Consider the following 26,756-nt stretch of genomic DNA (forward strand, 5'->3'; position numbering starts at 1 on the left):
ACAATAGGATGTTCTGAACCAGCACTAACAAAGCTTAAAACCGCTGGGCCAGCATGGCTCAGTGGTTGAGTATCAATCTCTGAACCAGGAGGTCATGGTTCGACTCCCCATCAGGGCACAAACCCGGTTGCAGCCTCAATCCGCAGTATGGGGTGTGAAGGAGGCAGCCAATTAATGATTCTCTGTCATCATTGATGTTTCTCTCTCTCTCCCTGTCCCTTCCTCTCTAAAATCTGTCTATACTAGTATAAAAGCCTAAGGAACCACCCGACTGGTAGCTATGATGTGCAATGACCAACAGGGGGCAGATGCTCCGACCAGTAGAGGAGGGAGCCAGATTCTTCGCGGAATCGGCAGTGGGATAGGTTGCTATTGGGGCACTGTCAGCCTCAAATCTGCTTCACCTGCACCCTGGACCCAGAGAGGAGAGAGCCCGATTCCTCGTGAAATCAGCCATGGGTTAGGTTGCTGCTGGGGTACTGTTGGCCCCGAATCGGCTTCACCCGCACCCCAGACCCAGAGAGAGGAGGGAGCCCAAGTTGGGGATGCATCACCCGAGAACCACCCTCTCGCAATCTGGGACCCCTTGGGGGATGTTGGAGAGCCGGTTTCGGCCTGATCCCCGCAGGCCAGGCGGAGGGACCCCACTGGTCACTGGGCCTCTAGTCCTATATAATAAAAGGCTGATATGCAAATCAACCGAATGGGGGAAGGACGGGTCGCTATGATGCACATTGACCACCAGGGGGCAGACACTCAACCCAGGAGCTGCCCCCTGGTGGTCAGTGTGCTCCCACAGCGGGAGGGCCTCTCAGCCAGAAGCTGGATTCATGGCTGGTGAGCACAGCAGTGGTAGTGAAAGCCTCTCACACCTCCGCAGCAGCGCTAAGGATGTCTGACTGACAGCTTAGGCCCACTCCCCTTGGCTGACAGTTGGACATCCCCTGAGGGCTCCCAGACTGCGAAAGGGCACAGGCCAGGCTGAGGGACCCCCCCCCAAGTGCACAAGTTTCTTGCACATGGCCTCTAGTGTGTGTGTGTGTGTGTGTGTGGCTTAAAACCTAGCCTCTAAAGGATTAAGCTAATTCTAAATACAACTGTACCCCCAAATAAAGCCCAACAATCTATATATATATACTAGTAAAAGGCTAACATGCTGAATGTCTGACCCGTCACTATGATACACACTGACCACCAGGGGGGCAGATGCTCAATGCAGGAGCTGCTGTGACACGCACTGGCCATTTACAGAGAAACGGCACCGCAGACCTGGCACCCTCAAAGCAACACTTGGCTTCCCTCAAGTGGGACACAGGCCCTGTCATCACCTAGGAGCAGCCCACCAAATTGCAGCCAACGCTGCCGAGACCCCATGGTGCAAAATGCAGCCCACAGCCCAGCCCAGCCCAGGAACGATGGCAGTGGGTAATGACGTCACGTAGCAATGCCCAGCTTCCTCTCCCTAGCAACAGGCCATTTAACAATAAACGGCACCATGGACCTGGCACCCACAACACTCGGGCTTCCCCCAAGTGGGACACAGGCCCTGCTACCAGCCAGGAGCAACACTCCACCAAATTGCAGTCAATGCTGCGGAAACCCCATGGCGCAAAATGCCACAGTGGCTGTGGGCTCCAGGTAATGAAGTCACGTAGCAACTCCCAGCTTCCTCTCCTTAGCGACTAGCCTCCTGTAGTTTCTTCAGCCCAGGAACACGACTTGCTTTATAGCTAGGTGCAAACATTTCACACTTTAACCAAATGTCTGTGAAGCATTTTCCCATGCCTCATCTCATTTGATCCTCACAGAAGTCCTGGAGTAGGTAGATAGGAGACTGGGTGGAATCCTATTTTCTTTTCACCAGCAGGAAAAGAGATTTAGAAAGCTTAGAAACTTGACCTGACTGGAAAGAAGAAATGGTGGACCTTGAAAATGACTTCAGGTTTTCTCATGCACAGAATATAGTCAAACACTGCTGCAGTTAAATATTTTACCCTTTGTTCTCCCTGTGTGATCTATAATAATAATCTGCTTCGTGTTGATATTTACTGCTGTGTTGCTGACATTTACCTGAAAGAGAAATTGGGGTGCTTCACTGGGCTGGAAAATTTTTAGCTAAATCAGAAAGCATGTCTAATTAAATAAGTTTATTCTTTATCTATAAAAGGCTAAGTTGACTTGCACATGAGTGATACATATAAAGCTCTTGGCAGTGCCAATCGCACATGTGTGTTTTGATCTGTCATTGTCAATCATGAATTTGGTTGACACTTCTATTATAGAGAAAGGGCGATTGGCGATATTAAAATATTTCTTCTAATTAATTTCCTTTCAATGTGCACAAATTCGTGCACCGAGCCACTAGTATTTAAAATAATACCACACTCCAGCATAAAACAATGTTAGATTTATAGTCTCAATTATATTGTGCTGATTTCTGGCTATAATAATGTACTATAGTTGATGACATATTATTATTATTATATAAAGTAAGATGACATCACTATAGGAATAGGTGGTAGGTACATGGGACTTCTCTGTACTATTTTTGTACCTTCTTATGAGTTTATAATTATTTTAAAGTTAAAGATTTTTAAAAGGCTCAAATTGATCTAGTGCAGGGATGGATAATGTCCGGCCATGGGCCCTATAAAGCCTGCAAAATCACTTGGTCTGGCTCTGCCAAGGCATTAGGGGTGAGTTAATGAAATGTTTTACCAAATATAGCAGGCTAATTTTCAAGTTGGTAATTTTGTATGGCCCGCAAATGATGTTATAAATATCCAAATGGCCCAACTATTAACCAAGAATTCTAAATCCAGCTAAAATATCTTTCAAATGTGAAGGCAAATGTAGCCACTTTGGAAGAGTTTGGCAGTTTTTAATAAAATTAAACTTAAATACAATCCAGCAATTGTGCCCCTGGGTATTTACCAAAGTGAACTAAAAACTTAGGTGCATACCAAAATCTATACCTGAATGTTTATACCAATGAAGGCATCCTTAAAGAGGTGAATAAGAACATTATACAATAAAATTCTACTCAACAATAAAAAAAAACCCAACAAGCTATTAACTCATACAACATGGATAAATCTTAAATGCATTTTGCTAAGGGAAAGAAACCAGACCAAAAAGGCCATACATTAAATGTTTCCATTCATATAATTTTCTGGAAAGGTAAAACTACAGGGACCGAAACAGATTAGTAGTGCCAGGGAAAGGAAGAGGGGTACAGGGAGCAATTGAAAAAGAGGATACACAGAGGTGCACCGCCAGCAGACTGAGGGTAGGGAGTAGGTAGCCCATCCCTTGTGCAGGCCACTGGGGACTGAAGAATGCACTCCCATCCCACTTCCCAGGTGTGTGAACCTGTAAAATTATGACTTCCAAGATGATATAGTATATTTTAATTGTAGGGATTCTATTTCCCCAGTCTTTGTCCCATCCAGGCTTTTTTACTTCACTTGGTCCATACAGAGAAAGATCTGGTGACATCCCTGAAAGACTCTATTAAGGCAGAAAACAACAAATTAGAAGAAATATAAAAATGGGCAGAGAAGTAAGATCGGCTAGCTAGCACAACGACAAAAGATCCAGAAGGATTTGTCAGGCACCCTGTAAATGCATTCAAGTTAATGAAACATCTGAACACTGAGTGGAGTGAGTTGGAGAACCTAATCCTCAAGGATATGTCAGATGGCTTTATCTCTAACCTAACCATTCAGAGACAGTACTTCCCTAATGATGAAGATCAGGTCAGGGCAGCCAAAGTTCTATTGTGTCTCCAGGACATCTACAATTTGAATACAGGTACTATCTGAAAGGTAATCTTCCAGGAGTAAAACACCAATCTTTTCTAATAGTTGAGGACTGTTCTGAGTTGGGTAAAGTGGCCTATACAGAAGCAGATTATTACCATACAGAAATGTAAATGGAACAAGCACTCGGGAAGCTGGATGAAGGTGAGGTTTCTACCACTAATAAAGTCTCTGCTCTAGATTATGTGTACCAGCAGGCAGACCTCGATAAGGCACTTTTGCTTACAAAGAAGCTTCTTGAACTAGATCCTGAACATCAGAGAGCTAATGGTAATTTAAAATATTTTGAGTATACTGTATAATGGCTAAAGAAAAAGATGGCAATAAGTCTGCTTCAGATGGTCAATCTGATCAGAAAACCATGCTGAAGAGGAAAGGTATTGCTATATTACCTGCCAGAGACAGAAGAAATGCTGTGCAGTGGGGAGTGTATCAAAATGACTCCACCGAGATAGAAAAAACTTTTTTGCCACTACCATGATGGAAACTGGAATCCTAAATTTGGGACAACTCTCGTATTATTCATTTCCATGATATTATTTGATAGAGAAATTGAAAGTGTCAAAGATCTAGCAAAACCAAGAATAACTTTTTCCTTTTTTTCTATCAATTTACTATACCTTTGTTTCAATTTTTCCTTTGTAAGATTACAGAAATTATAATTAATATGGCAATAACCCCACATCACAATAGAGTTAACTAAGCTGTATTTATAACAGTTTTTCCTCAACACAAGTAACATATCTTACAAATGTGTTTTTAAAATTGTATTTTTAGGTGACACTGGTTAATAACATTATATATGGAAACTAGAGGCCTGGTGCACGAAATTCGTGCACGGGGTGGGGGGTGTCCCTCAGCCCAGCCTGCACCCTCTCCAATCTGGGACCCCTCAAGGGATGTCCGACTGCCCTCTCACAATCCAGGACTGCTGGCTCCCAACTGCTCGCCTGCCTGCCTTCCTGATTGCCCCTAACTGCTTCTGCCTGCCAGCCTGATCACCCCCTAACCACTCCCATGCCAGCCTGATTGATTCCTAACTGCACCCCTGCCAGCCTGGTAATCCCTAACTGCCCTCCCCTGCAGGCCTGGTCACCCCTAACTACCCTCCCCTGCAGTCCTGGTCCCCCTAACTGCTCTCCCCTGCAGGCCTGGGTCCCCCCCAACTTCCCTTCCCTGCAGGCCATCTTGTGGCAGCCATCTTGTGTCCACATGGGGGGCATCCATCTTGTGTGTTCGAGTGATGATCAATTTGCATATTACTCTTTTATTAGATAGGATAGAGGCCTGGTGCACGGGTGGGGGCTGGCTGGTTTGCCCTGAAGGGTGTCCCGGATCAGGGTGGGGGTTCCCTTGGGGTGTGTGGCAGCCTGGGTGAGGAGCCTGTGGTGGTTTGCAGGCCAGCCATGACCACAGTGACCCAAGTGGAGGCCCTGGTATCTGGGATTTATTTGTCTTCTATAACTGAAACTTTGTAGCCTTGAGCGGAGGCCAGGGCCACCCAGGGTGGGCGGGAAGCTTGGCTTTCTCCATTGCTGGGGAAACCCAAGCCTCCTGCTCGCTCCATGGCTGCAGCCATCTTGGTTGAGTTAATTTTCATACTCGCTCCTGATTGGCTGGTGGGCGTGGCTTGTGGGTGTAGCAGAGGTACGGTAAATTTGCATGTTTTTCTTTTATTAGTGTAGATAAGTTTTAAGCTCTTAATTATGAAAATTATGAGATTTTTATTTCACACTTAACAAATTTGTTTCAGCATCTTCCTGAAAAAGTTTCCTATGTACTTCAGAGCCCTTTTGTCTCAGAGGCTAAACAAAAACCAACTGTTTCATTCATCTATATTTTTATCTGAAAGAATACTTAAATTATTGTTATTCCCTTTTAGGCACATTATTACTAGAAATATATAATGAGGCACAAACATCATGCTAATTTGAAATAACAACATAATAGTTTTCTGATTTCAACCTACATCACTTATCTTAAGAAAAACTTAATGTAAATGCAATCCTATAAACTTACTGTTTAGTGTAGAAATTCTTTTGTGAGAAAGACTATCTTTTATGCTCTTGCCTTTTTTTTTTTTTTTTTACCATCAGCTTGTTTTTAAAACATGTTTAGTCTTCACTGTAAAGTACAATCTGCCATCGCTTTCATAGAGATGGTTAAATAAACACTAGGCATATTTTTGCTCTTTTATTACACAGAAGTTGTCAAATTTCTTCTTTATAGGTCCAGATAGTAAATACTTTTTAGGCTTTGCAGGCCATAGAGTCTATCAAAATCACTCAACTATGCTATTATAGTGCAAAAACAGCCATTAAAAATACAGAAACGATGTGGCTATGTTCCAATAAAACTTTATTTCCAAAAGCAGGTAGCAGGCAGAATTTGGCCAATGGCATCATTTGCTGATCCTAGTCCTACCTAATAAAAGAGTAATATGCAAAATGACCCCACCTTCGCTACACCCAAGCCACGCCCACCAGCCAATCAGGGTATGCAAATTAACCCAACTAAGATGGCGGTAATTTGCATATCAAGACAGCGTAGAAAGAAGCCAAGCGTCGCAGAAGGGAGTGAAGCTGTGGAGAGGCAAGCAGGCGGGGCGGGGAGAAGGGAGGCAAACAGGCGGGGCTGGGGGAGAAGGAAGGGAAGCAGGTGGGGCAGGGGAGAGCACAGCAGGAAGCCCTATTGCAGGAATCTTCCTGCAACAGGCTACTAGTTATATTATAAAGGTTGAAGTATATGAATGTTCGTATTGCAAAATGTCCTTAAAGTTACAATTATTGTTGTTGTTAGGATTTACTACTTTTCCACACTGCTACTTTTGTTTATTACCAAAAGTTACATTTTAAATGGAAAAGGTGGTCTAATAAATATGGGTGCTTTACAAGTGAATCCTTATACATTTCCACTTATAATTACACTATAAGTGCACTGGTGGGGTCCCTTGGCCTGGCCTGTGGGATCAGGTCAAAACCGGCTCTCCAACATCCCTGGGTGGGGGAGGGGGAAGTCCCAGATTGCAAGAGGGCGCAGGCCAGGCCAAGGGACCCCACTAGTGCACGATCAGGGCCGGGGAGGGACGTGGGAGGTTGGCCAGCCAGGAAGGGACCACGATAAGGCTCCAGGGCATGTCTGGCCAGTCTCACTCAGTCCCAATCGGCCAGACCCTAGCAGCAAGCTAACCTACTGGTCGGAGCATCTGCCACCTGGTGGTTAGTGCACGTCATAGCAAGCGGTTGAGCAGCCTTAGCATATCATTTGCATATTACACTTCGATTGGTTGACAGCCAACCGGACACTTAGCATATTAGGCTTTTATTATATAGGACTAGAGGCCCGGTGCACGAAATTTGGGCACTCAGGGGAAGTTCCTCTGCCTGGCCTACGCCCTCTCGCAGTCTGGAAGCCATCCTGTGTTGAGCATCTGCCCCCTGGTCTTCAGTGCGTGTCATAGCGACCGATCGTTCCGCCATTCAGTCAATTTTCATATTAGCCTTTTATCATATAGGATAATATTTTATCATTCTCTTTTGGATTTCTATTGTAGTCCATTATTTGTGATCAATAAACCCCAAAATAAAGACAAAAAGAAAAAGAGGATACACAGGAAAACTTTTAAGGAGATGGAACTATCCCATATGGCATTAGAGTGGTGGGTATGATGCTATGCATGTATAAAAATCCACAGAACTTCAAAACATAAAGAGTAAACTTAGCCGAAACCAGTTTGGCTCAGTGGATAGAGCGTCAGCCTGTGGACTGAAAGGTCCCAGGTTTGATCCCAGTCAAGGGCATGTACCTTGGTTGCGGGCAAATCCCCAGTAGGGGGTGTGCAGGAGGCAGCTGATCGATGTTTCTAACTCTATCTCTCTCCCTTCCTCTCTGTAAAGAAATCAATAAAATATATTAAAGAAAAAAGAGTAAACTTAAATGTATGCAAATTATAAAAATCAACCAAAGGTTAGAAATACAGAACTGCATAGCCCCCCTGAAGGAGGTATGAAACTAGTGCTGACCTAAGCAATTTTGGAAAAGGGTGTTTTGACTGTTAACTATTAAGAGGAAAAAAGGAACTCTACATAAACACTGTATTCTAGTTGGCAAAGTAATTCCTCACAGGCTATGGGTTAATAATTCTGAAACTGCTATGCATACATACTGAAGAGAATAAGTAAAATGGATGGTGCTTGGTGCCAACTAGGATTCTCCCAGTCCAAGAGAGAAGTTACAGATAAGCTAGGAGGAAGGCTAGAATGAATTAGTCATGCACCTCTTAATGACGGGATACATTCTTAGAAATGTATTGTTAGGCAATTATCTTTGTAGGAACACCATCGATTGCACTTACACAATCTTAGATGGCAAAGTCTACTATATACCTAGCTTTATGGTATAGCTTATTGCTCCTAGGCTACAGGCCTGTATGGCATGTCACTGTATAAAACAACATGAGATTAAATCAAGCCCAAGAGAAAAAGATACAATCAAGAGATGACATAAACACTAGATATACACTGAGTGGCCAGATTATTATGATCTCTGAACGCATAATAAGCTGGCCACTCAGTGTATTTGTATCTCAAAATGGGTACCAAAAGTCTTCTAGACTTTTGCTGGAGATCAACCACCTATTTGCCCCGAGCTTTCTATCAGCCAGTGCAAAGGGGAAAACTGATCAGGTGCATGATTTATAGTATCTTTGATATCAAACAAATGAGGTACTCAAGAGAAGTACACTGAGTGGCCAGATTATTATGCATTTAGAGATCATAATAATCTGGCCACTCAGTGTATTTTATGCTGCTGGCATAACACAACAAACATACTGTTTTACAGTATACTTTTTGGTAAGTAGAAAGAGTACACTCTAAAATAACAATAAAAAGTATAGTTTAGTAAATACATAAGCCAGTAGCATAATAACTTATTATCAAATAGTATGTACTATACATAATTGTATGTGCTATACTTTTATATGACTGACCACAGCAGGTCTGTTTACATCAACATCACCACAAACACTGAGTAATGCACTGTGCTAGGACATTAGGGCAGCTACAATGTTGCTAAGTGATAGGAATTTTTCAGCTCCATTATAATCCTACTAGAGGTCCAGTGCACGAAATTCATGCTCTGGGAGTGTGTGTGGGGGGGGGGCCCCCTCAGCCTGGCCTGCACCCTCTCCCAGTCCGGGAGCCCTCAGGGGATGTCCGTCAGTTGGACATCCATAGCACTGCCACCGCTACACTCGCCAGCCCTGAGCCCGGCTTCTGACTGAGTGGTGCTCCCTCTGTGGGAGTGTACTGACCACCAGGGGGCAACTCCTGCGTTGAGTGTCTGCTCCCTGATGGTCAGTGTGCGTCATAGCGTCCGGTCATTCTGTTGTTTGGTTGATTTGCATATTAGCCTTTTATTACATAGGATGGGGCCACCATAGTCTACGCAATCTGTAGCTGACTGAAACATCATTATGCAGAGCATGATTGCATGTGGTACTAGATTAGAGAGACATCTCTACTGGTAACAGCTAGCTCTCAATTACAAAGCACTTTAAATAGATTGTAAATCATTCAGACTGTTACAGAATAGATAATTTCACTGATGTCACTTGAAAATAAAAAGTTGATAAAATGTTAGATGATTAACAGGTATGTTGAAATTATATTTTAAAGAAGTTTGATAAAAGGGTATTTTAAAGATTTTTTTTACATTGTAAACAAAGCTTATTTTGAAAAAGCTCCAATTTTTTGAATATTTTCAAACAATTAAGTTAAATTTGTCTTTAATCTTTTTAACAGACTAACAATTAAATTTCAAGAATGCAAAGTAATTTATGTAACATATGCATCAATAGTGTCTACTCATGAGCAATAATTTCAAATTGAGAACACTTTTAAAATAAACTTCTGAGTGCATCAGTATAAATGGTAAAGAATAAACATTTTATACTTCCTTTTCTGTGTTGAAAACCCTTAAAATAGATTTAGTCATGCTATCAGCTTAAAATCCAAGAAGCCAATAAGGGGGAAAATATAAACCAAATCTTAGGGTAAGAAAAAAACAACAAGCAGGCTTATTCATCCGGATGTTTCCCTAAGTCAGAGTCTAATAAAAATTAAACATATATTACCTGGCCTACTAAATAATATGTGAACTCCAATTTTTCTCCATTCAGAAAGATTTATCAAAACAAGAAATCAGCTGATCATGAGTAAAATCTCTAGAAAATACTTCATTGGAAAGGGGAAATAATTATTAACTTTATTCTCCAAATCCTATTAAATTTTGGGTGTCACATCATCAGACAAAAACATATAACTATTAGTTTAATTTCTTCTCTCTGGCCTCAGTTTCCTACTCTGTAAACTAGAAGGATTTAGATGAATTTTTAAAATGCAAGCTGTTTGCATTTTATATTTTATGGAAAAATAATATATTTTGATAATTTTATATTTTAAATATTCTGTCAAGGTAATTCACTTATAAAAAGTGAACAATTACAGCTGATTCCCCCGCCCCCATGTTTTTTTCTCCCACTTTATTACTCAATACTACTTACAACACTGCCCAAATATTTTGGAGTTTGGGAATGGTATCTAAAATATTTATAATTTAGTAGTCATTTTCAGACTCAACTTTAAGCTACACTGGGAATTTGGACAGATTAAGACAGTTGAACAGGTTTTTCTTTTCTTTATTATTTTTAAGCTTCTCCCGAGGATATGTTTATTGATGAGAGAGACAATAGAAAGAGAACAACATATTCCAATTTGGTTCTTAATTAGAACTGACCACCATATGTGACCAATTTCAATGGCGCTCAGTAAAAGCTAAGTAAATGTACTTAGCCATTATCTTTAAAATCATAGGGTTTCTCAAATTCCAGAACTATGTCATGCAACTTTTTCTTAATAGGTAGATTATAATTACAAAAATGTTATGAACTGATTTTTTGAACTAATTTTTGGTTTGATCACATAGATAAAATGTTTTCAAAATTCTGTGCTGATAATTTAAGGTACATGCAAGAAAGAAGCATGGGCAGACAGAATGAAAAGAAACAAATTTAATTTCCGCCCAGTGTGGCTCAGTGGTTGAGTGTCAACCCATGAACCAGGTCAAGGTTCGATTCCTTATTAGGGCACATGCCTGGGTTGTGGGCTTGATCCCTATTAGGGTGTGTGCAGGAGGCAGCCTATCAATGATTCTCTCTCATCACTGATGTTTCTATCTCTCTCCCTCTCCTTCCTCTCTGAAATCAAAAAAAACATATTTTTAAAAAAGAATTTCATTTCCAAAATCAATGCCACCCCAATAAATTCAATAAAATATTAAAAAACAAACAACAATTTCAGTTCCATACCAAACTTATCCTGGAAAAATTGCCACATTAACTAAAAATAGTTTTTCTGAATGCTTTAATAATACAGGCTTTATGGATCTATAATTAACATGTAAAATGAAAAGTTGCCTATATTTAAAAATAAAAATAAATCAATCCTATTCTCTTGAAATCAATTTACTCTCTGGTTGTCATAATTTAATGTTTAACTTAATTTTGTGTTTCTTCTATTTTCTGTAGTGGTAGCATTACTTCTAATATATCTGTGTAGCTCTCTCACAAATATTTCAAGGAGGATTCTAGGCACCTTATAGATAGAATTCACTATAAGTAGAAAATTTGTCTAAAAGGTCCAACATCTTAATAGTCTTAAAAGTCCTAAATAAAATGAAATACAATAGAATGCTACTGAACTTAAATGACAAAAGTTCAAAAATATCTGAACAAAGCTCATTATCTTCAATAAAATTGGGGTCCAATATAAAGACAATGGGTATCCTTCTAGTCTTCCAGCTGCCAACACAAGTTTATGCAAATTGCTTAACGTCTGTGTGATTCAATTTCTTCATATGAAAATAATATCTGCATAGTCTGGCTTATGGCTATAATCAAGTAAGTTTGTGAACTAGATTTATAATATATATAAAATCTCATTTAAATAAAGTTGCTTAATTTAATCAGAACAGACTACCAGATGTGACCAATCTGAATGTAAATGGCCAAATCATTAGTACCAATTTTCTGCAAGTTTAAAGCTAAAGAAAGTATTAAAATTAATGAAATGTTTTAGAGCCTTTCATTACAATTAGTTAAAAATTCACAAGTGTTACCAAAGACTGAAGTAGCTATTGCCAAAGCAGTACCTCTAAAATAAGACCAAGTCATATTAGCATCACATTCTACTGTGGAAGGGACATACTGGTTCTATTAATTCAGCAAAGGAAACTGCAAATTGTGATCTATAAGTAAAACTCCTTAAAATATGTAACAACTCCCTTCTCATTCTGCCTTACAAATGGTCATCAAATATTATTTTATATCAGCAACTGAACATACCACATGTGAACCAGAAATCTGAAAACTGCAACTCTAATACTAACAATTTTTATAGGTATTATTTCTTCTCATAATAATTTCTATAAGTTATTGGTTCTACCAATAAGATAATATTAAAAGCTGACTATAAACTGCTTAGACTCACCAAATGCATGACTGATTATGCTTATCAAATTACCTCAGAAGAAATGATAGCCATGTGATGGGGGAAAACTAATGTGGCTTCTTATAAAAATTAAAAAGATGCTCTTAACATGAATTTAAGTCAATTATATATTAAAATACATTTTTATCTCAAAATTAATTATTTTTACAGTTTTCCTAAGAGACTATTAAAATAAAGTTTAAGTAAAAAGCAGAAAAGAATAATTATAGCTATCATTTGAAGCAGACAACATAATAGTCAGTGAGCACTAACTAAATGGACATTTTCCCAATCCCTCAAAGTTTAGTTTTTGTGAAAGACAAAAGGACAACTGGTACATGTTACATGATGGACATGGGAATGGCCAGAGATGCTCTGCAAAGCACTGGCACATGACTGTCCTGTCTAAGGCACTAACACAGAGATGAGACAATAGACATAGCTATCGAGGATACAAATAGGCTAAAGAATTTACATCATTTTTATCACAGGATGCTTATCAAAATCAGCTTGTGTTTTTTAAATATTGCTTCCCCTTCATTGCCCCTACTTTAATTAACTGGTCAAGGATACAACCAGTTCACCAGATGCTTTTTAAAATGCTCTCAATGATTCTAATGTGTAACTTCCAAGGTTCAGCCTATACAGGAAAGTACAATTCCAAAAATGTTTTCACCTCAGCATTAAGTAGTGAGCATAAAGAAACACTGTAAACTTATAAATTGATGTCTTATGTATGCCAATATGCCCTTTCCTTGCCTTTTCTTCACTCTACCTGAGAAATAATGCTAGGCCTTAAATATTAATATTTAAAGTGGTTTTTAAGCACAAGATCTCTATTGTTGAAATACATACATTGTAAGTTCAGAAGTGGAAAATATTAAAAAGTAGGTGCAAATATTACAGTAAAACTTCTTCGTAAGAAATTTCTAATAAAAAGTTCCTCTAATGTTCAATACTTAGGTTTTAAAATATGCCCATGCTCAACATTTCTTCCTAGAAATGTAGTAATAACTATCATTTGCCAAGTATTGGGCACTGTGTACTAAACTCTTTACCTTGTTTCTTTTACTGTTCACAATAATTCTATAAGGTAGATATTACTATCCCTTTTTAAAAAAATATATTTTTACTGATTTCAGAGAGGAAGGAAGAGGGAGACAGAAACATCAATGATGAGAGAGAATCATTGATTGGCTGCCTTCTGCATAACCCCTACTGGGGATGGAGCCCACAAACCGGGCATGTGCCCTTACCAGAATCGAATCCAGGACCCTTCAGTCTGCAGTCCGATGCTCTATCCACTGAGCCAAACCAGCTAGGGTTCTATCCCTTTTTTAAAGATGAGAAAACAAACTTTGAGAATAAGAAAATTATACAAGGTTAAGAACTAGTAAGTTAGAATTAACAGCGCCAAAATTTGAACTCATATCCATGTGACCTGAATCCAGTCTTAGCCATATATTTTGCTCTCTCTCATATACTGGCATGCTAGATATTTCACATATATCATACATATCATATGTACATATAATATTTATCATGTCAATTATGGCTTTATGAAAAATGAAGTCATTTCAAGAAATTCCAGCTAAGTACTTCCGCTTAAATGTCTCACTACTCTGCTATCAAAAGGAAAAAAAATAGCAAAGGGGAGACACGTACAGACATTAATCAGCTAGAAATTCAAAGTTCAGAAAGAACCTGATCAGGATGTAGAGTGACCACAATATCCTTTCAAGACAGCTTTAAAACCTAAGCAGAGAAAAAACAGGCATTGTGTCACAAGGCAAACATTGTTTTGATACATTGTTTTGTTTAGTTTTAAGGCTGGCAGATTACATTGTCAATCAAGGTTTTTGTATCTATCCAAGTCATAGAAATAAAGTCAGTGTATCTTATTTATACACAATTCTTTCAGAAGGGGGCTTCAAAGTTTCTTCAGAAGTCCACTTTCTATATCTTTATTACCAGCACCTTCAATCAATCCTCAATTATTTCTCCCCTAATTGGTCTCCCTTCTTCTATTCCTTCCTATAAGAACTATGTAACAGACAATTTAGTCTAGGTACCAAGCCATTTTGACATCTAGGAGTCAGAAAGATTAGATGCAACAAGCAAAAGGAAATAGAGAAGGAGCCAGTGAGGGAGATGAAAACCAAAGACAATGTGGTAAACATCTTGAAAGTTTATGGGGGAAAGTGGTTCAAAGAATACTGAAACTGTTTCAAATGCTGTTGATAAAAATAAGAATTTTTGAATCTAACATTACAGAAGCCACTTGTTAATCTTAAAAGTAATTTTTGTGTGTGTGTGGAATGTAGAAATAAACGCACTTACTGGATTGGGTTGACAAAAGAATAGGAATAGAAAAACTAGAGACAAAATATAAAGATCTTTTTTTTTTCAAGGAGTTTTGCCTTTATAATAGGAGGAAAATGGGGAACAGCTGAAGGAAAATGTGGGGGTGAGGGGGTGAAGGAAGCCTTTCAAGATCAGAGAACTTATAGCATAAAGGAGAAAGCTGATGACACAAGATAGAGGGTGAAGAATTACTTTGAGCAGATGTGGATGAAATTTATGAGAGAGAATGGTCTTAGGCAAAAGGACATATCAATGGAAACAGAGAGACAGTAAATGAGTATAGACTTAAGTAGGTAGATATATCTAGAACTTTCATAAGTATGGAAGTACTCATCTGGTTGTTCCTATTTTCTTATTAAAATAATAAGAAATTAGGTCATTAGCTGAAAGTAGGAGAGAACAGAGGAAATAGTGCCAACTAGCAATAAGGGCCCACTTGAGATCAATGTTCATTGCTGTACTCTTTTCCAGCTCATGTAGCTTAAGGAAAGCAGTGTTAAGCAGAGGTGGATTTAACCAAAGCTTGCAGTAAACTTAAGCATGAGATAGGCAGTGCTATTAAGGGTATAGACAAAGTAGTGATTATGATGATGGGTAAGAAAAATAGTAAGGGCATATCTTACCATTTGCTTGCCACAATGGCTTTCTTTTGTGATTCTCAAACACATCAAGTCAGTTTTCAACTTAAGAGTCTTTACAGTTGCTGCTCCTTTTCAAAGATGTTCCCCCGAATCTCAAATGCTAGGCAGTTTCTTGACATTAACTTTTCTGCTTAACTATCTGTCTTCAGAGAGGTCTTCCCTGAAAACTCACTATTTGAATTTTGTCCTCATTTGTTTATCTGTCTCCCCTGACTTAGAATGTAAGCCCTGAGAAAGAGGAACCATGTCTATTCTGCTTATCACTATTAATTTCAGTACCTAAAATAGTATCACATAATATATACTCTTTGTTGAATAAATGAACCACATAAAATATACTAAATCCCTTATTAACTTTAATTTTATAAAAACATCATTTTCCTTAAAAGGACCGCACCAGAAGCATCTTGTATGGTTAGAAGAACAAGATCAATACTCAGGTTTATTTTTACTTTAGAAGGTTAATTTTTTTAAAAAAATATTTTTATTGATTTTTTACAGAGAGGAAGGGAGAGGGATAGAGTTAGAAACATCGATGAAAGAGAAACATCAATCAGCTGCCTCCTGCACACCCCCTACTGGGGATGTGCCTGCAACCAAGGTACATGCCCTTGGAACCTGGGACCCTTCAGTCCACAGGCTGATGCTCTATCCACTGAGCCAAACAGGTTAGGGCTAGAAGGTTAATTTTTATTAAAAGATGGCCTTTGCAAATATTTTCCCCAAAAATACATACTTTTAAAATATAATGTGCATTTACTCCCCTTGATATTTTAATGCAGGACCAGTCCTTTTCTTTGAGTTTAAGATTACTAAGATTACTGGGTTTTTACATGATCTTTTTATATAAATCACATCAATGATGTATCTTTTAAGATTTCTAGTATTGATATGGTTTAAGTTGAACAAGATCTTAAAAGGAAGGGGTTTAAGTAACACAAACTTTCTGAATTTTTACAAATGTTTTATTTTTAAATAATTGTCTCAGTATAGCAGACACTCCTAGATGACTCCCTAATAGTCCTTCCTTGTGACCACCACAGTTGTCCAGATGTTCAACCTTTCCCACATGAATTAAGGGGAAATGCTGATCCAAGCCAAAATGATAACGCTGACACACACACACACACACACACACAGACACACACACACACACCCACCCTTGTCAGTAACTGGTTTATGAAATGGCATTTGAACCAATTCTGGTTAGTGAGACATGAGGGGAAAACTGGTGGTAAGGATTTAGAAAAAGGGGGGAAGAGGGGAAGAAGTCCCTCTTTCCCTCTGCATAGCCATCTTGTAACCAGGATGAGAGCTAGAATTTGGCTCTGTACTAATCACTTAGCTGCTGCATTAACCAACACAAAAACTGCCATTCCTCCAGATATGTGAAAAAATAAATATTCTTTACTGTTTAGTCAGTTGAACTAAAAGTTTCCTAAACCTTTAGGCTTATCCAAAACTAAACCTTTAGTAATTTTTAAAGCACTTTATGTAAAGTCATTCCAAAGCTTTTATTAAAAGTTCTTTCTACACTCATATTTCTAAAAATCATGTTAACATGTGTGAAAACAATAGATTCGTGGGCATATAACTAACCTGATAGGGGAAAGGTAAAAGAAAGAGTAAACTAGAATTATTCACTAGCTATAAGTGCTCAGAATACTCTGGACTACAGGATTTGATAGCAATGGTTTGAAAGAATATGTCATTTAAATGGAGGTTTGTTAAAAACATTAGTCACAAACACACTTCTGTATATATAATAGATTCTGTCTAAAACAAATATATATTTGTCTACAGTGGGCAAAGGGGCAGCTAATAAGTCCTATAAAAACTTAGGACATATGATTCTAGGAAAAAAAATTAAATTAAAATGAGAATAAACCTAGAGTCAAACAAGTATGAGTCTATTTAATTTAAACTCCAGTCAAGTGGCAAAGAGAATATAAGAAACTATAACCCAGTATGTATTGTTTTACTGCTAGTGAGTTGAGAATATTGACAAAATTCCACAGTTCACAATGTTCACACAATACAGACAAAATGTACCATTTGCTTTATTTGTGTAACAGCCAAATTCTACTTTATTATGTGCATATTAAGGATAACTACAACACTTTGCTACTTATAAGGGATAGTTGAATATACTTGTAAGAAATATTAACTAGACAAATTATTTCAAAGAGAAATTCACCAGAGATTTTGAAATAATTATTCAGAATTAAAACAGCCTAAGACCCTTGATGCTAATATACTTTTAAAATTCCTTCCAAAAATACTTAATGAGCTCTACTGTATACCAGGTAGTAAATAAAGGTGAATCAATGAAAAATGCCCATATGAAACACACAGCTGGCCCTAGCCGGTTTGGCTCAGTGGATAGAGCGTCGGTCTGCGGACTGAAAGGTCCCAGGTTCGATTCCGGTCAAGGGCATGTACATTGGTTGCGGGCACATCCCCCGTGGGGGGGGGGGGGGTGCAGGAGGCAGCTGGTCGATGTTTCTCTCTCATCGATGTTTCTAGCTCTCTATCCCTCTCCCTTCCTCTCTGTAAAAAATCAATAAAATATATTTTTAAAAAAACAGTACAACGACTGAAATTTCTTTTGAGAGCCAAATTTTTTAAACTTAAACTTCTTCTAATGCCACTTCTTCAAAATAGACTCGCCCAGGCCGTGGTATTTTGTGGAAGAGCCACACTCAAGGGGCCAAAGAGCCGCATGTGGCTCGCGAGCCGCAGTTTGCCGAGCACGGGGTTAGGAGGTTGTTTGTAGAGGGTCACAAAGCACAGTACTTTCAAGAACTGGAAAAAGCCTCAGATCACATTGTGGTCTGGTGGAAGCAAGTGCCTTGTTCAAGGTCACTCACACAGCTTAGTAGTGAAAGAACCAGAGAAAACAGAATCCAAGTTTTTTGGCTCATAATACAAAGCTAAATCAACTTAGATATGATTTGGCTATAAAAGAAAGTAGGACATGACAAAGACAACTCTACAAATAGATGGCAAAAGGTTATTAGGGAAAGAAATAAATTATACAAAAAGAGCTAATTTGAAAAAAGAAAAGGATGGGTGAGGTGTTAAAGCATTCTGAAAATGAATTCTATAGCATGACATGCCAATTCAAATGCTGAAAAAGACTAGTGAGAAAACAAATAGGTGAGACTTTCTTTGCATACTGAACCCATAGAAACATTCCAAACATCTGAATATTCCCAATGTTATTAAAATAAGCAGTCTCTCCCATTTTTCCTAAAACATGCACTTCATCTGTTTTTTTCCACTTTATAGAGAGACATGGGTAAAGTGAAAATTTTATTTTCCTCCTGATCTACGATAAGAAGTGCAATAGTAAGGTGTTGGTTTCAAATAACAGTTGGTATCAATGTCAAGGAAACATAAAGCAGGGACTGTGAAAAACTGAAGAGTCTGTGAACAGCATAAAGAAAGTTGTTGAAACGAAAAAAGAAAAAAAAAAAGTTGTTGCTACTACTCAAACCTAGCTAGATGCTACCAAGAAAAGAACTGTCATCTCAGAATTCTAGATGGAACAAAAGTAGCCTTCAAAAATGAAGGTGGCCTTGGTCGGTTTGACTCTGTAGAGCATCGTCCCATGCACCAAAAGGTCGCTGGTTCAATTATGGTGAGGACACATGCCCAGGCTGTGGGTTTGATCCCTGGTCAACATGGTACTAGAGGCAACTCATCGATGTTTCTTTCGCTCTTTCGCGCGCGCTCTCTCTCTCTCTCTCTCTCTCTTCCTCACCCTCTAAAATCAAGACAGATGGATGGATGGATGGATGGATGGATGGATGGATGGATGTGAAATCACACAGGCCAGGTAGCTCAGTTGATTGGTCTTGATATGCCAAGGTTGTGCATTCAACATTCGGTCAGGACATATACAAGAATCAATCAATGAATGCATAAATAAGTAAAACAACAAAATGATGTCTGTTTGTCTCTCTCCCCCTTACCTCATCCCTTCTACTCTCTCTAAAATTTATAAGAATTAAAAAAAAAAGTTTAATTCTTTAAAAAAATGAAGGTGAAATAAATAAATTTTCAGATGAAAGGAAACTAAAATAATTCATCATGAGCAGACTTGTTCTAAAGGAAATTGCTCTGGACAAAGGAAAATAATGCCAGTAGAAAACTTAGCATTTCAAGAATAAAAAATATCAAAAATGGCAAATATGTAGATACATGTAATAGACCAGGAGTTGGCAAACTTTTTCTATAGAGGGCCAACCAGATAGTAAATATTTTTAGGCTTTGCAGGCCAGTCTCTGTTGTTACTAACCAATTCTGCATTATAGCACAAGAGAAGCCACAGGCAATATATAAACAGGTGAGATGTGACTGTATTTCAGCAAAACTTTATTTACCAAAGAAGATGGCAGGCCAAATTTGGCCTGCAGTCATAGTTTGCCAATCCCTGTGACAGACTATTCTCTTCTGTTTAAATTCTTTAAAATAAGTATGATAATTTAAAACAAAATTTACATCGTTGTCTGAAGGGGTATTCAAACCATGTAGACAACCACTGCCCTGCCCTCTTACTACCAAATTAAAGTTTCCTTACTAAGTTGTAGTTTTTCTGCAAGGAATTTAAATCATATATGAACTTGAAAATGTTATGTATATACTCTTTATAATCTGGTAATTTAATTGTATCTTCTCAACTAAAGAACTAGTCCTACATATATAAGGATTTTTTTAAGTAAAGAAAGCAGCCACTCTTATTATCATAATTCAGAACAATTGATAAATCTGGGGACTTCTGGCATTGCAAAAGAAACATAGTGCAGTCATTTTCAAACTATGGACTCTAATACTGGGCCATAAAATCAACCAGTGGGTCAAAACTATCATGTTTAAAAACATTATATATATATATATGGCTAAGTGTCAGTCAGTCCAACTGGTAACTATGACCACCAGGGGCAGACGCTCAATGCAGGAGCTGCCATGACACACACTGGCTATTTAAAAATAAATGGCACCACGGACCTGCAACAACAAACCAACACTCAGGTTCCCCCAAGTGGGACACAGGCCCTGCCTGCCACCACCCCAGAGCGATACCCCACCAAATTGCAGCCAACGCTGCCAAGACCCCATGGCACAAAATGCAGCCCAGAGCCCAGCTCAGCCCAGAAACGGTAGCTTTGGGCGCCAGGTAATGCCATCACATAGCAATGCCCGGCTTCCTCTCCCTAGTGACTAGGCTCCTTGGAGTTTCTTCAGCCCAGGAACACAACTTGCTTTATAGCCAGGTGCAAACATTTCACACTTTAACCAAATGTCTGTGAAGCCTTTTCCTGTGCCTCATCTCAGTTGATCCTCACAGAAGTCCTGGAGTAGGTAAGATAGGATACACGGTAGAATCCTATTTTCTTTTCATTAGCAAGATGTGAATAGGGATATTAAAATATTTCTTCTAATTAATTTCCTTTCAATGTGCATGAATCCATGCACTGGGACACTAGTATAATATAAAATATCTGAACGAATCTTGCTATTTTTTTCTGAGGTAATTGTTTTCTGAGCCTTTTCCCCCGTCATACACAAGTGAATGAACTCACCCTGGCTCCACACTATGGATCCTGGTTTAAGGAAAGAAAAAAAAGAAGTAAAAGTCTCTAGAAGTATGCTTGAGCAAGAATGATAGTGTAACGAAAAAAAAAAAAATACACACACAAAATCACAAGCTATTAAGTCAAAGACCTAAAAAAAAATCTTAGTTCTGCCACTCATTAGCTATATGACCTTGGAGAAGTTATTTGTACAAGTTATTCTACGGAACACTTATTAAAATGGGAAAAATTTGGCTAACTCTGTAGAGCAGGCGTCCTCAAACTACGGCCCATGGGCCACATGCGGGTGTTTTCGCCGTTTTGTTTTTTTACTTCAAAATAAGATATGTGCAGTGTGCACAGAAATTTGTTCATAGTTTTTTTTAAACTATAGTCCGGCCCTCCAACTGTCTGAGGGACAGTGAACTGACCCCACGTTTAAAAAGTTTGAGGACCCCTGCTGTAGAGTGAAGAGTATATATGAGATTACTTTACCAGGAGCAAAAGCCAGAGTCCTTATGATGGCTTCAAAATCTTTCCTGACTTGCCTATGGCTCCCTACCTTTTCTATACCTATCTCCCCTTCTTTCCATTTCACTCCAGCCACAAAGACTTCCTTGCGATTTTCCAATCATAGGATAGCAAATCCTATGACACCCTCTCTCATGACATTTGCTCTTGGTTGTCTTCCCTTCCTGGAACCCGTTTCTCCTGGATATGCACAGAATTGCTGCTTCAACACAGTCACAATCACCTTCTAGAGGAGAAATTCCATGACCAGCCAATTTAAATCTGTATCCCATATACAGGGTGGGGCAAAAGTAGGCTTAAGTGAGAATGTGAAACACAGTTTATTCTTGTATTAGTATTTATTAATTATTGTATTATTTTATATATGAATAACTATAAACCTACTTTTGCCACACTGTGTATATCAAGCATGTCAAATTCGTGGCCCGTGGGCCACAACGAATATTTTGTGGCCCAGCCAATATAATGGTATGTAAGAAAAGTTTTAATAAATATTTCATACCTTAATTTTTCAATATCTTGTTATACATAATTATTAATAACGAACTACATTAGTTAATGACTGATTACTATAATTGTGTTGCATTCATTTCCCTTACGTGCCTTAAGCACAGGCGCAGCATTTCTCTCCACTAATACTAGCAGTGAATATTTTAGCAGCCGATTGCCACATCATTAGCCTTGGACTGACATGTTTGGTATGCACAACAGGAAATATTTCACTTTCGGAGAACAAGAAATAGATTTATTTGTGTTACGCTTATTAATTTGTGTAGTTATTCAGTGTCTGGTAAGTTAATGTCCAAGAAAAAATATTAATCTTTATTAAAATGTTCTATTAGCCCTAATGGGTTTGGCTCAGTGGATAGAGCGTCAGCCTGCAGACTCAAGGGTCCCAGGTTCGATTCCGGTCAAGGACATGTACCTTGGTTGTGGGCACATCCCCAGTAGGGGGTGTGCAGGAGGCAGCTGATTCATGTTTCTCTCTCATCAATGTTTCTAATTCTCTCTCCCTCTCCCTTCCTCTCTGTAAAAAATCAATAAAATATATAAAATAAAATGTTCTATTATTTTATGTTAACAATTACTCATTTATTTCAGCCCTTTGTATTCAGCATGTCTCTATTGAAATAAACTTACATTTCTATGAAAATTGAAGCTTTTGTTTTTTTTGCGGCCCACATAAACCTCGTTTATTTGGCTCGTCTTAGCCTTTGAGTTTAATATGCTTGGTGTATATACTTCATACTCCCTTGGTCTCTTTTCTCTATACCCTTAACCACTATCTGCCATACCATCTTTTATTTTTTACTCTGTACACTCTATGTTCTCTTAGAACAGTACCTGGTACATAGACGTTAAATAATTGCCAAATGAATGAATAAATAACATATAGAAAGTACCTAATACAGTACTTTAACATTATTTTGCCTACCCCCCCTTAGCAAACAACTTATTCTTTACAAATTCATCCATGAATATCAAACTGAAGCCCTTCAGATAGCATATGCTTAAGAAAATGGTAAAAAAATAAATCCAATTTAACATTTAACCTAACATCTTGGCTACATTTTTAGTATTGATACAGTAAAATAGATTAGGCAAAAATCCTCTTAACCATTTACATTATTTTATCCAGTCTGACCTGCTTTATGCTCCATTTTAGTGTAGTACTTCTTTATGTTAACCTCACTTCATATTTGTGTGATATTAAATACTTACTCCCTTCTCCCCTCCCCCCGCCAAGAAACGGAATGATTTGAGAGGGGATCAGAATAAGGGTAACTGTCATTTTATTCTTATTCTTATTTTTGTTGAAAATAAAGGATATAAACAGAAAACACATAGAACACAAAATAATAAAAAATATTCACTCTTCAGAAAAACAAAAAATACAAACAGCTTCAAAATTCAGGACTTTTTTTTCACACAACTGTAATCAGTGTCATTGACAATAAAATGAAAAAGACAACTCACACATAACTGGTGAAAATGTAAATTGGCACAGCCTTGGTATAAGAGAAAAGCAAGTAAATATTAAAAGCTTTGGAAAATAACCTTTCATACATTCAACAAATACTTGCCAGTCCCTATATGAGGCTTCAAATACACATCAGTGAGCAAGACTGATTTGGTCCCTATATATATGATCCAGTGATGGAATGAAGAATAAAATTGAATAATGTTATAAGTCAAAGGAACTTAACTTCTTTTTCTGTGCTAATTGACATATCAGAAATAAAGATAAACTATTTCTGAAATAGTGTTAAAGCCGACAGTCAATTTTGTACAAGCGAAAATAGTATCTTTGCCATGGCTTAAGATTTTAGCATATGCAATTAAAAATAAAAGCCATTTAACTATACAATTTAGAATGTAGACTATTCTGAAGAATGAATTCTCTAGTTAATTTCAGCAAAAAGCCTTTATTAAGCCTTTTCCAAATGTGTTAAAAATATCTTTTTCCTAGAAACAGTCAACATAATGAACATAAATCACATTTGACACCTGAGCTTGACAATCATTATTAAAACCATCAAAAATTACAAAGGGGCATATCTTGACCAGGATATGCAGATTTCCTAGAAGTTACAAGTTTTATATTATAAATGTAAGTTTTATAAATAAGTTTTAGCTATGAGTTGTCTTTATTATATTTTAAATTATTTGCCTTAGTTGATATGAAAAAAATGGAGGAACCACCTGAGGATTCAGGGTAGCACAATTCCAGTTTCTAGAGTTTTAGTATGTTTTTAGAAGAAAAAAGTATTTTATGTGAAAGCAGATTTTTAATAATATGAGATTAATCAGCAGACTTCACAAGCACTTATCAATAACTAGATTTTACAAGGGTTCTTTCAATGTACAACAATCATTTTCCAAATTTATCGCTCTGTGATTCACTTTCCTTACTTTGCTACTGCAGCTACTTAGTACTAGTCTGCTTTCCTAATATGGTATTTACTTTAAAGCTTCAAAAGGTTCAGTAAGCATGAGTTAAGAGATTTAAGAGAGGGGGAAAAAACAGTAAAAGTTATTCACATTACATACACAAAGAACAAATAATAGTTTCAAACTATTGCACTGGCATTCTCAGTGCTCTAATTATAAATTACAAATTAATTTCATTTGTAAGGAAAAACAGGAATGATGTCACCAAAAATGTCTGGCTAACCATGATAAAGAGAAAGCACACAAATACCACTACAAAAAATTGGAAGAACCCAAGGAATATTTACAATCTTTCAACCTAATGACAGAATGAAGATGAGGCCAACTTCCTGCTATACCTATCTATATATATGTTTACACACAGAAAATATCAGGACTTCAGCAAGCAAAAATATCCAATATCAATTGGCCTATTCTGATGAACATAGCAGAATCATTTTCTCCCTCTTCACATTCACCCCTCCCCCAAATCCAATAAGCCAGATATTTAATTTAATAAAGGGCAAACCACATAAATGCAGCAGCAGCACAAGGTAAAAAGTGAATAAATGAATCACACAACTTAAGAAATTACTAGCTTCATTACAACCACTAATAATAAGGCAGCATCACCATAACACTCTCACATACTTTACAGTTAACCAAGCACTTTTACTTTCATTACTTCAATAATCATCAGGAACACTATGAGGTATAAATGACTAAAAAGCTGAGGTTCTTCAATATTAACAGACTAGTGGCCAGGTGCACGAAATTCATGCATATTAAAAGGGAACTAATTAGAGGAAATATTTTAATGTTGCTATTTGCCCTTTCTCTATAATAGAAGTGTTAGAGATGAAAGAAAATTAGTAAAATGTATATGAAAATCTCCCTCCTGTCAGAGTCTGGGGCACGCCTCGGGACCTAGAGTTAAGTCCCCGCCCACCATCCGCATGCACTTCAAAAACGCAGGAGACCCAGACCTGGCCGGTCCCACCCCCATTGGGTGAGACCCAGACCTGGCTGGCCCCACCCCCATCAAGCCCCTCCAGGCGGGGGGCGCAGCCTCAGGTCCCCAAGCCCAGCGCCGGGTGGGGAGGGTCCCCCAGCCCCAGTGCCGCAGAGCGTAGGCTGAGGTCCCCTGTCAAGCCCCGCTGGGCGGGTGGCGTGGCCTGAGGTCTCCGTCAAGTCCCACCTGGCAGGGGGCGCGGCCTGAGGTCCCCCATCAAGCCCTGCTGGGTGGGGCGCAGCCTGAGTCCCCAGTCAAGCCCCGCTGGGCATGGTCTGAGGTCTCCTGGCCCAGCACCGGGGCGAGGAGCACAGCCTGAGGTCCCCCATCAAGCCCCATGAGGCGGGGGGCGCAGCCTGAGGTCCCTCGCCCCACCCAGGCGCCATGCAGCCTCAGGTCCCTGCTGTTTGGTCGTGACGTTACGGTGTCTTGGCTAATTTGCATATTCCTCTATTATAGATAGGTAGGTAGATAGATAGATAGATAGATAGAGATATGCCCAGGGACATAGCTAAATAAATTCATGGAGTCTAAACTAAAAACCATCTTCTGAATCCAAGTATGGTAGTCTTTCCAAAATAATATAGTATTTCTTCATTAAAAATGACCATATACTCAAATGTAAATAAATGATCCAACTTTCTCAACTTTCAAAAATAAAGTGATAGGAGCTATGTTAAGAATTTCCTCTAAACTTCCTCCAGAATTTTGGAATATTTACTCTGCATAAAGGTAAAGAGATGGGAACCAAGTGTGCCAAGAACCTATTGTCAGGTGTTTTATGAGATTGTATTTAACTCTCTAAAAAGCTTACAAGGAGATATTGTATTCATTTTAAGGATATGGAAAAGAGGCATAGAAAAAAAAAACTTGCTATCGAAAGTGCAACATAACTCAGGTTGTAACTGGTCGACACAAGTCTGTCTGAATCCCAAGCCAATGCTCTCCCCATTAGATTGTTAAATGCCTCTTATATGCCATGCACCATGCCAAGTGATTCAGAGAGTAATGCTAAGATGTATGTATGTTACTCAAAATACTACACACAGTACTTAACACAATGTCATCTAAACAAAATTCCTGGTAGGAAAAACATGTTTAGGTTCTTAAGAATAAACTTGCATCGTTCTTCCTTACATTTACAAACTTGAAACCAAAAATGAGCACAGTGCACTCTATGAAATAAATTGTAGCTAATTCTCATTTGGCTCAGAAGTTCATCTTTAAGTAGCAAGTCCCACTCAAAAATATAAAATAAAATAAAATAAAGAAAACCTGACAGCAACCTACAAGAGCCTTTTATTCCTAAGTCAACTCTATGAGTTTAA

At 38.3% G+C, this 26,756-nt stretch overlaps 1 protein-coding gene and 1 pseudogene across 9 annotated transcripts in view; one reads left to right on the plus strand and one right to left on the minus strand.

The window, feature by feature from the left end:
- The window catches only part of CNOT2 (CCR4-NOT transcription complex subunit 2), a 120,833-nt gene that overhangs the window by 83,967 nt on the left and 10,110 nt on the right, over positions 1-26,756 (minus strand). For 5 of the 9 annotated variants that reach the window (XM_054718851.1, XM_054718846.1, XM_054718845.1 and 2 more), the window contains exon 2: positions 20,964-20,984. The exons of 3 other annotated variants lie outside the window; for them this stretch is intronic. In XM_054718851.1, coding sequence (XP_054574826.1) covers positions 20,964-20,984 — 21 coding nt within the window. Of the gene's footprint in view, positions 1-13,626; positions 13,703-20,963; positions 20,985-26,756 lie in introns of all 9 variants that reach the window. One more of the 9 variants, XM_054718849.1, reaches the window with a different exon arrangement.
- Positions 3,383-4,483, plus strand: LOC103298788 (prolyl 4-hydroxylase subunit alpha-1-like; annotated as a pseudogene).

This window comes from Eptesicus fuscus, chromosome 7 (assembly GCF_027574615.1).
Source record: "Eptesicus fuscus isolate TK198812 chromosome 7, DD_ASM_mEF_20220401, whole genome shotgun sequence".
NCBI classification, from domain to species: Eukaryota; Metazoa; Chordata; class Mammalia; order Chiroptera; family Vespertilionidae; genus Eptesicus; species Eptesicus fuscus.